The sequence below is a fragment of the Rana temporaria genome, chromosome 1, assembly GCF_905171775.1.
Source record: "Rana temporaria chromosome 1, aRanTem1.1, whole genome shotgun sequence".
Taxonomy (NCBI): domain Eukaryota; kingdom Metazoa; phylum Chordata; class Amphibia; order Anura; family Ranidae; genus Rana; species Rana temporaria.
This window is the reverse complement of record NC_053489.1, coordinates 569,470,959-569,484,541: the sequence shown is the minus strand read 5'-3', so window position 1 is coordinate 569,484,541 and position 13,583 is coordinate 569,470,959. Positions and strand designations below refer to the sequence as shown.

Sequence of the window (13,583 nt, the reverse complement as noted above, 5' to 3'; positions counted from 1 at the left end):
CTTTCCTTCTGAAGGTTTTTTTTAAACAGGATTGCTACTGCGTCGTTGTTTGACTTATTACATAACAGCATGCTAAAAGTGTCAAGATCTTTTTTTAGAACATATATATTGTTAAATAGCTGACCCTATCCCACATATTCACATAATATACTGTATACAGACATGATTTATAGGTAGTGCTGACACAGCTATTTAGTTAACGTCCAATCACCTGTCCTTCTCTGTATCCTCCCTCTGAAATGGAAGAGCAAACAAACCATGTGAAAGAGCTTTTGTGAGGTGTAGAAGCTGCTGTCATTTGCAGGCCGACACTCCACAGCGCAGCCTATTACTGCTTAAATGTAATGAGCAAATGTGATATACAAGATCTATACATTTAAAGGTTTCACATTGGCCTTCCGTGTCAAAAGAATTATGATTGTCAGTACATAAATATAAAAGTATTACTTTTTTGCTAGGCTAATATTAACAATTTAGATATACTTTTTTAGATTTTCTCTGCACTTTTGGGAGCTTTATGTATCTGATGTTTACCATAGTATTACATTGTTATGTATGTATTAGGGAATCTTGTTGCCAAACTCCTTAGAAGCTGTCAAAGTTGTCTTATTCTTGGGCTGCTTCCTAGGGGTTTACATTTTTAGGGGTACAACACTACTTGTTTTTTTTTTTAATTACTGTATTTTTAGGCGTATAACACTCACTTTTTTACCCTGAAAATAGAGGGTAAACTGTGCCTGTGTGTTATATGCAGAGGGCCATGGAAAGATTTTTTCCTGAAACATCCCTCTTAAAGTTAGCGTGCGTGTTATACGCCTGTGCGTGTTATACGCCGATAAATACGGTACTTTATTTGCAATGAGACAATAACATTTAAACAGTATGATTTCCGTACAGAAGCTGGACTATATAATCCCCTTCACGCCAACCGTACGCATATGTGCAGCCTCGGATTTAGGAGGTTATACCGGGATGATGCCTGTTGCCCGAAATATCGTTTTTTAGAGAGGGCGGTCAGCTTTCCAGGGATAACAACCGATGTGGCTAAATGCCGCTCGGTTGTTATCTCGGAGGAGCGGGAGGGGACACCCCCCTCCCGCCGGCTTCCGCCGCTCTTAACGGGCCTATTGTTCCATTGGGAGACCCGATCCTCGATCTGCCACTTCCGGCGCCTAGAGATAGACTGGCACGAAGCCGGAAACGGCTTAGTTCCAGTCTTCTCTCTGTAATCACGGAAGCGACGTCACAACGTCACTTCCGATTTACTCGGCTGCCAATGGCGCACGTTTAAAAAAAATATACAGCATTCAGAATCAACGTTTTCGGCGATCTGAATACTTTGAAATGCAAAGGAGGGATTTGGGGTCTTTTAGACCCCCGATCCTTCCATAAAGAGTACTTGTTACTAGGGTTGTCCCGATACCGATACCGATACGAATCGCCGCTACCGCCGACTGTGTAATACGCGGGGAACATTGCAGCATTGAAGCTGTAATGATTCGCGCCGCGCATAGACACTCCCCCTCGCTCGGGTGAACTGTCCAATCCCGAGCGAGGGGGAGTGTCTATACGCAGCGCGGCGCCAATCATTACAGCTGTTCAAAGCTGTAACGTTCGCCGCGTATTACACAGTCGGCGGTAGCGTGGATGCAGGTAAGCAGGACATGGGGAGGAGACATGGCTACATGGGGGGAGACATGCCTGGATGGGGGGATACATGGCTACATGGGGGGAGACATGCCTGGATGGGGGGATACATGGCTGCATGGGGGGAGACATGCCTGGATGGGGGGATACATGGCTGCATGGGGGGAGATATGCCTGGATGGGGGGGGGAGACATGCCTGGATGGGGGGATACATGTCTACATGGGGGGAGACATGCCTGGATGGGGGGATACATGGCTGCATGGGGGGAGACATGGCTGGATGGGGGGGATACATGGCTGCATGGGGGGAGACATGGCTGCATGGAGTGAGACATGGCTGCATGGAGTGAGACATGGCTGGATGGGGGGATACATGGCTGCATGGGGGGGGATACATGGCTGCATGGGGGGGATACATGGCTGCATGGGGGGAGACATGGCTGGATGGGGGGGAGACATGGCTGCATGGGGGGGACATGGCTGCATATGGGGGGACATAGCTGGATATGGGGGAGACATGGCTGCATATGGGGGGGACATGGCTGCATATGGGGGGGGACATGGCTGCATATGGGGGGGGACATGGCTGGATATGGGGGGGACATGGCTGCATATGGGGGGGGACATGGCTGCATTTGTGGGGGGACATGGCTGCATTTGTGGGGGGACATGGCTGCATTTGTGGGGGGACATGGCTGCATTTGGGGACACATTTAAAAAAAGTATCGGTATTCGGTATTGGCGACTACTTGAAAAAAAGTATCGGTACTTGTACTCAGTCCTAAAAAAGTGGTATCGGGACAACCCTACTTGTTACCACCTTTTACTGTCACAAGGGATGTGTCACAATGTAAAAAATAAATAATAATAAATAAATAAATGTTAAAGCGCACCCGTTCCCACAAGCTCGCACAGAAAATAAAACGCATACGTAAGTCGCGCCCGCATATATAAACGGTGTAAAAATCAAACCGCAATCGTCAGAGCGAGAGCAATAATCCTCTGTAACATGGTAACCGTAATTTCTTTTTAAAGTGTCACATATGGATATTTTTAGGTACCGTAGTTTGTTGCCATTCCATGAGAGTGCGCAATTTTAAAGCATGACATGTTTTGTATCTACTTACTCGGCGTAACACCATCTTTCACATTATACAAAAACTTTGGGCTAACTTTACTGTTTATTTTTTTTTTTTTATTCATAAAAAATTGTCCTTTTCCTGCAAAAAAAAAATATATATATAACGTTTGGGGGTTCTAAGTAATTTTCTAGCAAAAAATATGGGGCCAGATTCACATAGAATTGCGGCGGCGTAACGTATCGCATTTACGTTACACCGCCGCAAGTTTTACGGGCAAGTGCTTGATTCACAAAGCACTTGCCTGTAAACTTGCGGCGGCGTAGCGTAAATCCGTCCGGCGCAAGCCCGCCTAATTCAAATGGGGTGTGTATCATTTAAATTAGGGGCGTTCCCGCGCCGAACGTACTGCGCATGCTCCGTTTTGAAATTTCCCGCCGTGCTTTGCGCGAAATGACATCGCACCGACGTAATTTTTTGAACGGCGACGTGCGCTACGTCCGTTCCTATTCACGGACGACTTACGCAAAAAAAATAATTAGACTTTAACATGGCAAGTCTAAATTTAAGCCAAGAAATAGCAGCTGTAACTTTACGCCGGGAAAAGCCAACTAGCGACGACGTAAGAGAATGCGACGACCGCGCGTAACTTCGTGGATCGCCGTAAACAGCTAATTAGCATACCCGAAGCGGAAAACAACACAAACTCCACCCAGCGGGCGCCAAAGTATTACACCTACGATCCAAAGGCGTACGAAGCCGTACGCCTGTCGGATCGAAGCCAGAAGCCGTCGTATCTTGGTTTGAGGATTCAAACTAAAGACAAGACGCGGCAAATTTGAAAATACGCCGGCGTATCAGTAGATACGCCGGCGTATTTCAGCTGTGAATCTGGCCCATGGATTTTTACTTGTAAGGAACAAATGTCAAAAATAGGCTTAGTCATGAAAGGGTTATAGAGCACCATTGAAAGACAGATCTCTGAGGCTCCATGAACACTGGGCTTAAAAAACGTCTGTTCTCTTGGGAGTAAACCGCTCATACAGAGCATTTTTTGTACAAAGTCTAGACGAGTTTAGGAGAGTTTTACGTTTTTTCTGCCAGTGAGCTCATAATCAGAAACGCAAACCAGAAGGTTTTTTTTTCCCCGCTAAACGCTGAGCTCAAAATATGCCTCTAATCGTCTTAATGTGCATGAACACATAGGATAACATTGAGCTGCTCCTACAAGCAGAACACAAAACTCCTGTAGAAGCAACGTTTTTTATGCCAGTGTGCATGGAGCCTTACTAACTTTTTGCATAGCCATCAAACTGGAGTGCATGGCGTGTGTTCTTTTTTTTTTTTAACCACCTCAATACCACACGCCATCATATGACGTCATGATATTGAGGTGAGAATATCTGAATGATGCCTGCAGCTACAGGCATCACTCAGATATCCTTATTTTCAGCCGGAAATTCTGCGCACCATAAGAATGATCATAACGGCAGTTCCACCGCTTGATCGTTCTTATTGGTGGCAGGAGGGGAACGACCCCCCCTCCCGCCGCCATCTGGTGCTTCTCCGGGCCCTCCCGTGCCATCTCTCTATAAAGAGGACCTGTCACAGTGATTCCTATAATAAGGGATATTTACATTCCTTGTAATAGGAATAAAAGTGATCAAAAATATATATATTTTTTAAAAAGTGTAAAAATAAAAAAAATTAAGTAAAAAATAAAATAATTTTAAAACGCCCCTGTCCCCGGTAGCTTGTGCTCAAAAGCGAACATAACACGTAAGTCCCACCCATATATGTAAACGCTGTTCAAACCACACATGTGCGTTAGAGCATGTGCAACAATTCTAGAACTAGACCTCCTCTGTAACTCTAAACTGGTAACCTGTAAAAAGAATTAAAGCGTCGCCTATGGAGATTTTTAAGTACCGAAGTTTGGCACCATTCCACGAGTGTGCGTAATTTTAAAGCGTGACAAGTTATGTATCTATTTACTCTGCGTAACATAATCTTTCACATTATACAAAAAACTAACTTTACTAACTTTACTGTTTTGTTATTTTTTAATTCATGAAACCGCTTTTTTTTTTAAAAAAAAAGGCGTTTGAAAAATGATCCCGCAAATACCGTGCGAGATAAAAAGTTGACCGCCACTTTATTCCCTAGGGTGTCTGCTAAACAAATATATATAATGTTTGGGGGTTCTGAGCAATTTTCTAGGAAAAAAATTATGATTTTTACATGAAGGAGAGAAGTGCCAGAATTGGCCCGGTATTGAGGTGGTTAAAGTATTTGTTTATTGATTTTCAATATAACGTTTTGACAGGCATTTTGAAAAAGGTACATCATGAATACATTGAGCATTATATAACAAGTAGCCAAACATGGCCAACTATTAGCACGCAACAAACGTAACCCCCGGTTTCCCTAACGGAGGGAAATATCGTAGGATGGCTTATCAAGATTCCCATATGTGGACCACGTAGGGCCCAAAACCAGTACGTTATAGTGTTACAAGCGGTAGAAACTACATACAATCTCCACTCATGGTGTGTGTTCTTAAAGCAGACTTAATATTTGCTAAGTGCACACAGGCTAGATAATGTTTAAATGAACACTTGAAAGAAATTTATTACCACTCAAAGAGATCACAGTACTTCTCCTGCCAATGCCTTTACCTCCCTTTATCCCCAGAATGATGGCACCATTTTTCAGGCATAATCCAAGGTCAGCCTCTACTTCTTGGACTAAAAGCCTTTTCTTCTATGACAAAAGCATGTCAATATTTCTGGTAAGTATATAGTAGACCTTATGTTCTGTTCTAGGTTTCTCACCCAAATCAGCCATTAACGCTACCTTACACCTTGTGACCTTGAGTGTTTCAGTCTGATCACCGGGGATAGGACTTGGGAAATGTATCCTTCTGCCTGCAGCAAACTAATTACATCATATGCCATCAGGTTAATTTACCGAAGGAGTTGCGATTCTTGCACTAATTAGTTGAGGGAAGATTCCCTTCAATTATACAGTCATGTGGAAATATTTTTTTCATCTGCACATGATGAGCTATGGTGAAAACAGCTACAATTTTAGTGAAGTGTCTGAACTACTTTAGTAAATCAGAGCTCATGACTGCATCTCTTAGCCTAGACACAGTCACATACTTGGAGTTAATTGTTGATCAAACAACAAACAAGGGTAACAAAAATGAATATTGAAGCACTTCATCATTGCTAACAGGTCAAGATACAACTTCATTCCAATAAAAGTCAGGGGGACAGTCCAAAATGTTTTGGGGGTCCAAAAACACCCACTTTAGCGGCAGCTGCACTTATAAATACACTGGAAGAAATAACATTAAAGGTCCAGCTCACTTCTAGTTCATTCACGTTGTGTTCAATCAAGCTTTGATGAAGAGGGCATTTTTGGACCCACAAACTCGTTGGATACTTTTGGATTGTCCCCCCGACTGTTATTGGAATAAAGTTGTATCTGGATCTCTTAGCAGTGGTGTGACGCTTCAATTTTCATTTTTGTTACATTACACTACAAGCCAAGGAGACCGTAGAGATTCTCTGGGGTGTAGAGGCCGCCAGCCTGGGAACCAGATCATTTACATCAACATTAATACTTCAAGATAGCAATATCAATAAGATAACCTTAGGGGTCCAGTGCTACTTTTTCCACTTTCCTCAATTAATCATCAAAGGTGTAGCTCCTTTGATGATTATATTAGTCATATTCACGTCCTACGTAAACTACTTAAAATACGTCGGCTTGTGTTCCCTGGTGCAGCCCTTTGCATGGATGCTGCTGAGTTACACCTCCTTTATGCGGCATAACTTTACGCCGGATGTATGACTTTGCGCGCACTGCTTCGGACGGACGTACGTTCGTGAATCGGAGTATCTCCCTCATTTGCATATGTGAATAGAAAATCAATGGGAGCGCCAAATACGTCCAGCATAAATATGCGCCCACTCTACGCCGGCGTAGGCAAGTTACGTCGGTCGGATGAAGCCTATTTTCAGGCGTATCTTAGTTTCTGGGTCCGGCGCATTGATACGACGGCGCATATTTGCACTTACGCGGCGTATCTCGATATACGTCGGTGCAAGTGCTTTGTGAATCCGAGCCGTTGTCTTTAATAGGACTTGTTGGAATCTGAACGTCCTGTTGTTTTTAGCAAAATGCCTGTTGATTGGAAAAGTACATGAGCTACTTTTTAGGCAGAATTGAGCATTTTTGTCCCCATAGACTTCAATTAAAATGTCTGAAAAGCGTGACACGAGCTTTTTTCAATCGTTTTTTCATAATTACATAGTAGGTAAGGTTGAATAAAGACAATAGTCCATCCAGTTCAACCTGTGTTGAAGTGTTTTGTTGTGCTTTTCTGCTCAAACAGCAGCTCTCTGCCCCTTTTTCAGAAGAACTCCACTTCTTTTATTTGAAAAATGCCTGGCAAATGCTGCAAAAACGTGCAATTCTGCGTCAATTTTTTTTTAAAAAAAACACTTGAAAACATGACGCTTAGGTGTGAAGTTATGTTCAGTATGTCTTCACTAAGTACAATATTGTGGTTCTTAAATATTGCTGTTGAATTTTTCAACACAGTTGCCAGTGTATTTTCTCCAAAACACGCATCACATCTACCCATTGAAGTCTACTAAAACATATGCCAGTAAACACTCAAAGCATGTCCTAGTTATCAGGACTGATTTCTCAAACAAAGCGATAACAGAGATATGGACAGTTGTGGTCACAATCTTTGTGTTTGCTTTGACAATGACGTCCAATGGTCAGTTGTGTAAACTGTTCTTACGCTTAGCGGAATTGTTTAGGCATAAAGGGAATGTATAGTCTTGTCAGTGCTTTTAGATATACATGTAAAGGAGATCAGCTTGATGTGAAAAGCCACTGTGTGTTAATATCTAAAACCTTGTTTTTCTGTTTGTTGGGATTATGTTGGGATTAAATATGTACATGGGGGGGCAAATTTCCAAAAATAAGTTGAGCTTTACAGTGCAAGTCTATAGGTCTGTGAACCCACTGCAAGCAACGTTCACCCATTCTAGCAGATATCTCAACTGCTAAGTAAAACCGTGAAAGTGTTATAAAATGACTGTTGGTCAAGAAAAAACAAACTCCTGTGAAGAAGAGACTTTAAACTTAACTGCCCTTGTGTCCTTTCATGTCTGATGCTTGCGTGACCCAATGCTCTCTGTAGTCTTTCCCACCAGCCCTATATTACTACTTTGTCCTGCAGTGACATAGGGACTGGCACTGGCAGTGAGAAAAAAGGACCACAGGGATGCATATACCTGTCTCTTCTTTTACAGAAAGTTATTTTTTTTAATACTTTTTATTGCATGAGTTTGCATTAACAGAGAATAAAAACATCACATTTTAAAACATCGGGACTCATTTTTGTTCCTTATGAAACCATCTTATTGCCCTAAAAAAATACACAAAAATATAACCCAAAACCCCAAAAGAGGCGGAGTGGCTAGATAGTCCCTGGACCAGTGATGGCAAACCTTGGCACCCCAGATGTTTTGGAACTACATTTCCCGTGATGCTTATGTACTCTGCAGTGTGGTTGAGAATCATGGGAAATGTAGTTCCTAAACATATGGAGTGCCAAGGTTCGCCATTACTGCCCCGAACTATAGTTGGGAGGAAGATCAGAAAGGGTACCTATGCTTTCAAGAGGGTTTCCCTCATTTCTCATTTATCCCTTCCCTCTTTTTTTGGTAAATAAACGTGATATATATGGATGTAAGGATATGCTTCCAGAAGATACACCTTGTATTTTATATTTATCATAGGGTTGTAATTATTTAAACATTTTGGCGCATGTGAAACCTTCTTGGTTTCCTTTGGTTGTTTTTTTATTTATTTTTTGATCTCAGGAATATTATCTGGGTCTTTGATTGCCTTGTATTGTTGTTACGTCATTTTTATATTGAATAAAAAGAACTGAAGCACCAAAAGAACAAAACCAAAAGAGATTAGTTTGCCGTTGCCCTCCATTTTCTATTTAGTCTAACAACAAGCAAGGTCACACATCAATTCACATCTATTTCAAATGATTGTTCAATTAGGCCCTTTAACCTACTATGAAGTCTCACATATCTTAGCCTACAATATATATGAGTATAAAGCTCAGATTTTAACCCCTTTAGGTCCTAATATCTCCAATAAGAGGGAACTTGGATATCCTAGCATTCTGACTACCAAATTGGGCCTGTAATACACCCCGAAACTGTAAAAATGTCTAAAAAATTCTATGGGATAAATTATACTGCATACTCAAAGCGGAGGTCCGCCCACCCCTGCAAAAATGAAAAGCCAGCAGCTACAAATACTGAAACTGCTGACTTTTAATAATAGGACACTTACCTGTCCTGAAGTCTAGCAATGTCGGCACTGCAGCTAATGTTGCCATTGGCTGCAGGGTGCTGCCGTCGCCATTGCTGGTAAGGGAGCCCAGTAATGAAGCATTATGGCTTCATGCTGGGTCCCTACTGCACATGCGTGAGGCTGTGCTCTCCTACTGGCCCGGGGGCAGGTGAAGGAGAAGGGAGCCGAGCTGCTGATATAATGTGCCTTGGTCTGGTCTCCTGGAAGTGGGGATAGGGTACCTACCAAATGTGGCACCGGAGGGGGGGGGGAGGAGACAATTGAGCGGTAGTTCGACATTTTGAACACAAAATCACACCCTCATATACTTGTTCCAGTGTAACTATTCCTCATAGCTGGAAAGGAATGGTAAACTTCAGCTCCTGTTCTAGAGTGTTCTTGGTTGAGTGGTCTGATTGAGCCTGGGAAACACCAGTGCTAGTTACTCTCCTTGGAATAAAGTTGTGCCACTGGTCTCTCACATATCCATCTGGTCCCTCTTAGCGTACATTCTGCCATGTTACTAGTGTAGTTTTACATAAGTTATGTTAAATGGAAACTTGAGAGAATATGTTCCAGGGAAAAAAGTGTATTCAGAATTTTTTGGTAGAATAAGATTTGTTCTTTCTGTCTATGGCAAAATATTCATGGCACCTCACAGAAAGAGCATGCTGACAAGGTAAAAGCGTTAAAGCACATGGGAGAGTGAGAAGTAAAGAATGTCTTTCAGTATGCAGTTGGATGCTAACATCCAACTGCCCTTTTATGAATATGGTCAGTTTGTTGTGATGCTGTTTGTAGATTTGTTTGGATGCATAAGTTTTTTTTCTCTACTGATCACGGGCATTATTCAACTCCCTATGTGATGGTCTTACCCAGTGCTGATATGTAATGGTGCAAGCAGTAGCTACTAGTTTTGTTACTTGGAAACACAGTACACAATGGAGGGAAAAGAAGTAAAGTACAACAAAGTAGTCCAGAGAATTATCCCAAAGCAGCTAATAAAAGTTCTGTATGTTGTAGTGAAAAAGCAGAAGTTAAATCCTGCTGTGGTTTGCTGCACTGTCTTCATGGTCATTTCACTTTCCACAGCCTTATTAAAAAACGTTTTATGGTTTTAAGTGCTTATTATGGTTGGCAAAAAGTCAGTGATCCTTTCTATGCCGAATGCTATTTAAACGTTTGTTCTTCCATAGGTGATATTTCTTATTCAGTGTAAATATCTTTTCTGTTTTTTTTCCTCCCAGTTTAGAGTGAAGATATCATCATGGTTCCATGTGGACCAGTGTTGTCATTAGCACGAAGTGTACTTCGAAGGAAGATTGTAACATTGGACAGTCTTGAGGATTCCAAACTATGTCGCTGCCTTTCTACTGTGGACCTGATTGCTCTTGGAGTTGGAAGCACTCTCGGGGCTGGAGTCTATGTTCTCGCTGGAGAAGTTGCCAAGTCGAACTCTGGTCCTAGCATTGTGCTTTCCTTCCTCATTGCTGCACTAGCTTCTGTAATGGCAGGTCTCTGCTATGCTGAATTTGGAGCCCGCGTGCCAAAGACTGGCTCTGCATACCTTTATACATATGTCACAGTGGGGGAACTCTGGGCTTTTATTACGGGCTGGAATCTCATTTTATCTTATGTCATTGGTAAGTATATTGAAAAACCTTTGCCATCATAACACATGTTGATCAAAACGTTAGACCCTAAATGGCAGTTGAATATATACCTGAAGAAACACTTTACTTTATATTTTTAGAAATGGAAGACCTTTTCAATTTTAAAGGAATCTATCCAACACTTTTTGGAAACTATCAGCTGCGGGTACTAAAACCAGTTCATACCGAGGACTGTTTACATTTTCACCACTCTTGCAATGAAAACTATTTCCAGAGGTTAAGAATATAAAAATGTTTCTGCCAAAAAAGAGGCTTTATAGTATTATGAATTCATTATTCATTATTATTTATTATAATCTTGAGATTATTTCCTTTTCATTGTTGTGTGTAAAGACCAATGGCCAGGGGTAGTTGCCCTTGGTAACATTTGATTTGATTCCTCTATACACCTTTATGTCCTCACTTTGAGACAGTTTTGTCCTTCATACTGCTAACATATGTGGCATCACTGTTATTTCCTTAAAGCAGGGGGTTCACCCTAAAAAAAAAAAAAATAATTTGTCTACCATGCCATTCAGCATACTAGCGTTAGCAACAGTATGCCTTTATTTTTATTTTTTTTGGCTGTACTCACAGTTTAATCCATTAGTTAAGTTTTAGACTCCCGCGGGGAGTAGGCGTTCCTATGAAGAGGGGAAGATGATTGACGGTCGGCTATGGCGCGTCACGCTTCCCGAAAATAGCCGAAATAGGACTTGGCTCTTCACGGCGCCTGCGCAGTCAGCTCCTAGTCTGTGCACAGGCGCCGTATAGCGCCGTGAAGAGCCGAGTCCTACTCCGGCTATTTTCGGGAAGCATGACGCGCCATAGCCGGCCGTCAAGCATGTTCCCCTCTTCATAGGAACGCCTACTCCCCGCGGTAGTCAGAAACTAAACTAATGGATTAAACTGTGAGTACAGCGCAAAAAAAAATAAAGGCATACTTTAGCTGACGCTAGTATGCTGGATGGCATGGTAGAAAGTTGTTTTTTAGGGTGAACCTCCGCTTTAACCTACACTTGTAAAATGAAAAAGAATCTAAAATGTTATTGTAAAAGAAAAATATTCTATGTTTATGACTAAGAGGAATGGTTATTTTTATTCATTCATGATAATATATTTTAGGCCTTCTTTTCGTTTTACTGTCCTATATGTAGCATTTTTATTTTTTAAATCAGTGGCTTTTTTGACACACTCTTGTGTTGAATAATCTGCCAAAGTGTAGAAAGACAGTTTTTTTATGTATTTGCCAGAATGACTTAGGCTTTATGCACACTAGACACTCAAAAAAAAAATGCTGGTTAAAAAACGCTAATATTTAGCAATTTTTGCCTGCGTTTTCGCAGTGTTTTGGAGCATTTTCAACAGAGTTTAGGAACGGTAGGGTTTTTGTTAAGGATGGGTCCGGAAACAACATATTGACGTATAGGTACATCACTTTGCATACAGTGGCCACCTCCAAAACTATCTGTCAGAGGCAGCAGAGCCTTAAGCCTAGTACACACGATCAGAAAATCATATGAAAAATACAGTTTTTCAAAGTGATCAAACAATAATCTGATTGTTAGTACACAGATTTGAGAGCTGATCAGGAAAGGTTGGGCAAAAATATCCAATAGGACATTTTAGAAAAAAAAATAATCTTGTACAATACCATGTACGATTTTCCTTTAACCTGTACAGTTTTTGTCTGAAAATACAATAAATTACATCACTTCTGAATTTTCATTCCATCACACGTAACTTCTTCATTTTTGATATGGAGACTAGCATGCAAAAAAACGCAGACAATCATTTTCACGATAATCTCATTGCGTGTACCAGGCTTTAGAGGTCCCAAGCTGTACTTAAAGAGTTAAGTTCAACAAGATGTACACTAATATTTCCCAGGAGCAATGTAATGTAAACAATAGATTTTCAGGGTACTGCCTAGGTCAAGTAGGGCAGTGGTCATCAACCCTGTCCTCAGGGCCCACTAACAGGTGACATCATTTGCTGCTCAGTGATTGCAGTATTCTAGTCTACATCTCCCCAATGTAATACATAAAACCTGGCCTGTTAGTGGGCTCTGAGGACAGGGTTGATGACCACTGCCTTAGAGGACTGGTGGGTTAAATCACTAGCCAACGTCTTAAAATTAAGAGTTTAATGGGGGGATTTTGAATTTAATGTATTTGGTCTATGCTTTCTTTCCCATGGCCATAATGAGAGTGGCATTCTCTTGTGCCTACCGTTTACTCCGCGGTTGTTGTTGACTTTCCCATTGTTTGTGTTTTTATAATTATATGCATAAAAAGGATATGTAGAAATCTTAAACGTGAAATTATCTCTAATTGGCTGTTTAAATAGAATTATAGGGCCAGATTCACATACATTTAGATAGGCGCAGCGTATCAGAGATACGCTATTCCGCCGTACCTTACCTGGCCTTTAAGTCGAATCCAGGAAGATTTTGCGCCGTAAGTTACGGTGGCGTAGTGTATTTCTGGCGGCGGAATTCAAGTCGGCGATTAGGGGGCGTGATTTATTTAAATTAAGCGCGTCCCCGCGCCGATTGAACTGCGCATGCTCCATTTCGAAATTTCCCGCCATGCTTTGCGCGAAATGACGTCGCAACGACGTAATTTTTCGAACTTAGACGTGACTTGCGTCCATCCCTATTCACGGACGACTTACGCAAAAAATAAGAAAAATTCAAATTTCGACGCGGGAACGACGGCCATATTTAACATGGCAAGTCTATCTATACGCCGCAAAATAGCAGCTTTAACTATACCCCGGAAAAAGCCGACTAGAGACGAC

At 41.7% G+C, this 13,583-nt stretch overlaps 1 protein-coding gene across 3 annotated transcripts in view; it reads left to right on the top strand.

Moving 5' to 3' along the window:
• The window catches only part of SLC7A2 (solute carrier family 7 member 2), a 166,848-nt gene that overhangs the window by 94,132 nt on the left and 59,133 nt on the right, over nucleotides 1–13,583 (top strand). For all 3 annotated transcript variants that reach the window (XM_040334610.1, XM_040334605.1, XM_040334609.1), the window contains exon 2: nucleotides 10,377–10,772. In XM_040334610.1, coding sequence (XP_040190544.1) covers nucleotides 10,397–10,772 — 376 coding nt within the window. In that variant the 5' untranslated portion in view covers nucleotides 10,377–10,396. The remainder of the gene's footprint in view (nucleotides 1–10,376; nucleotides 10,773–13,583) is intronic.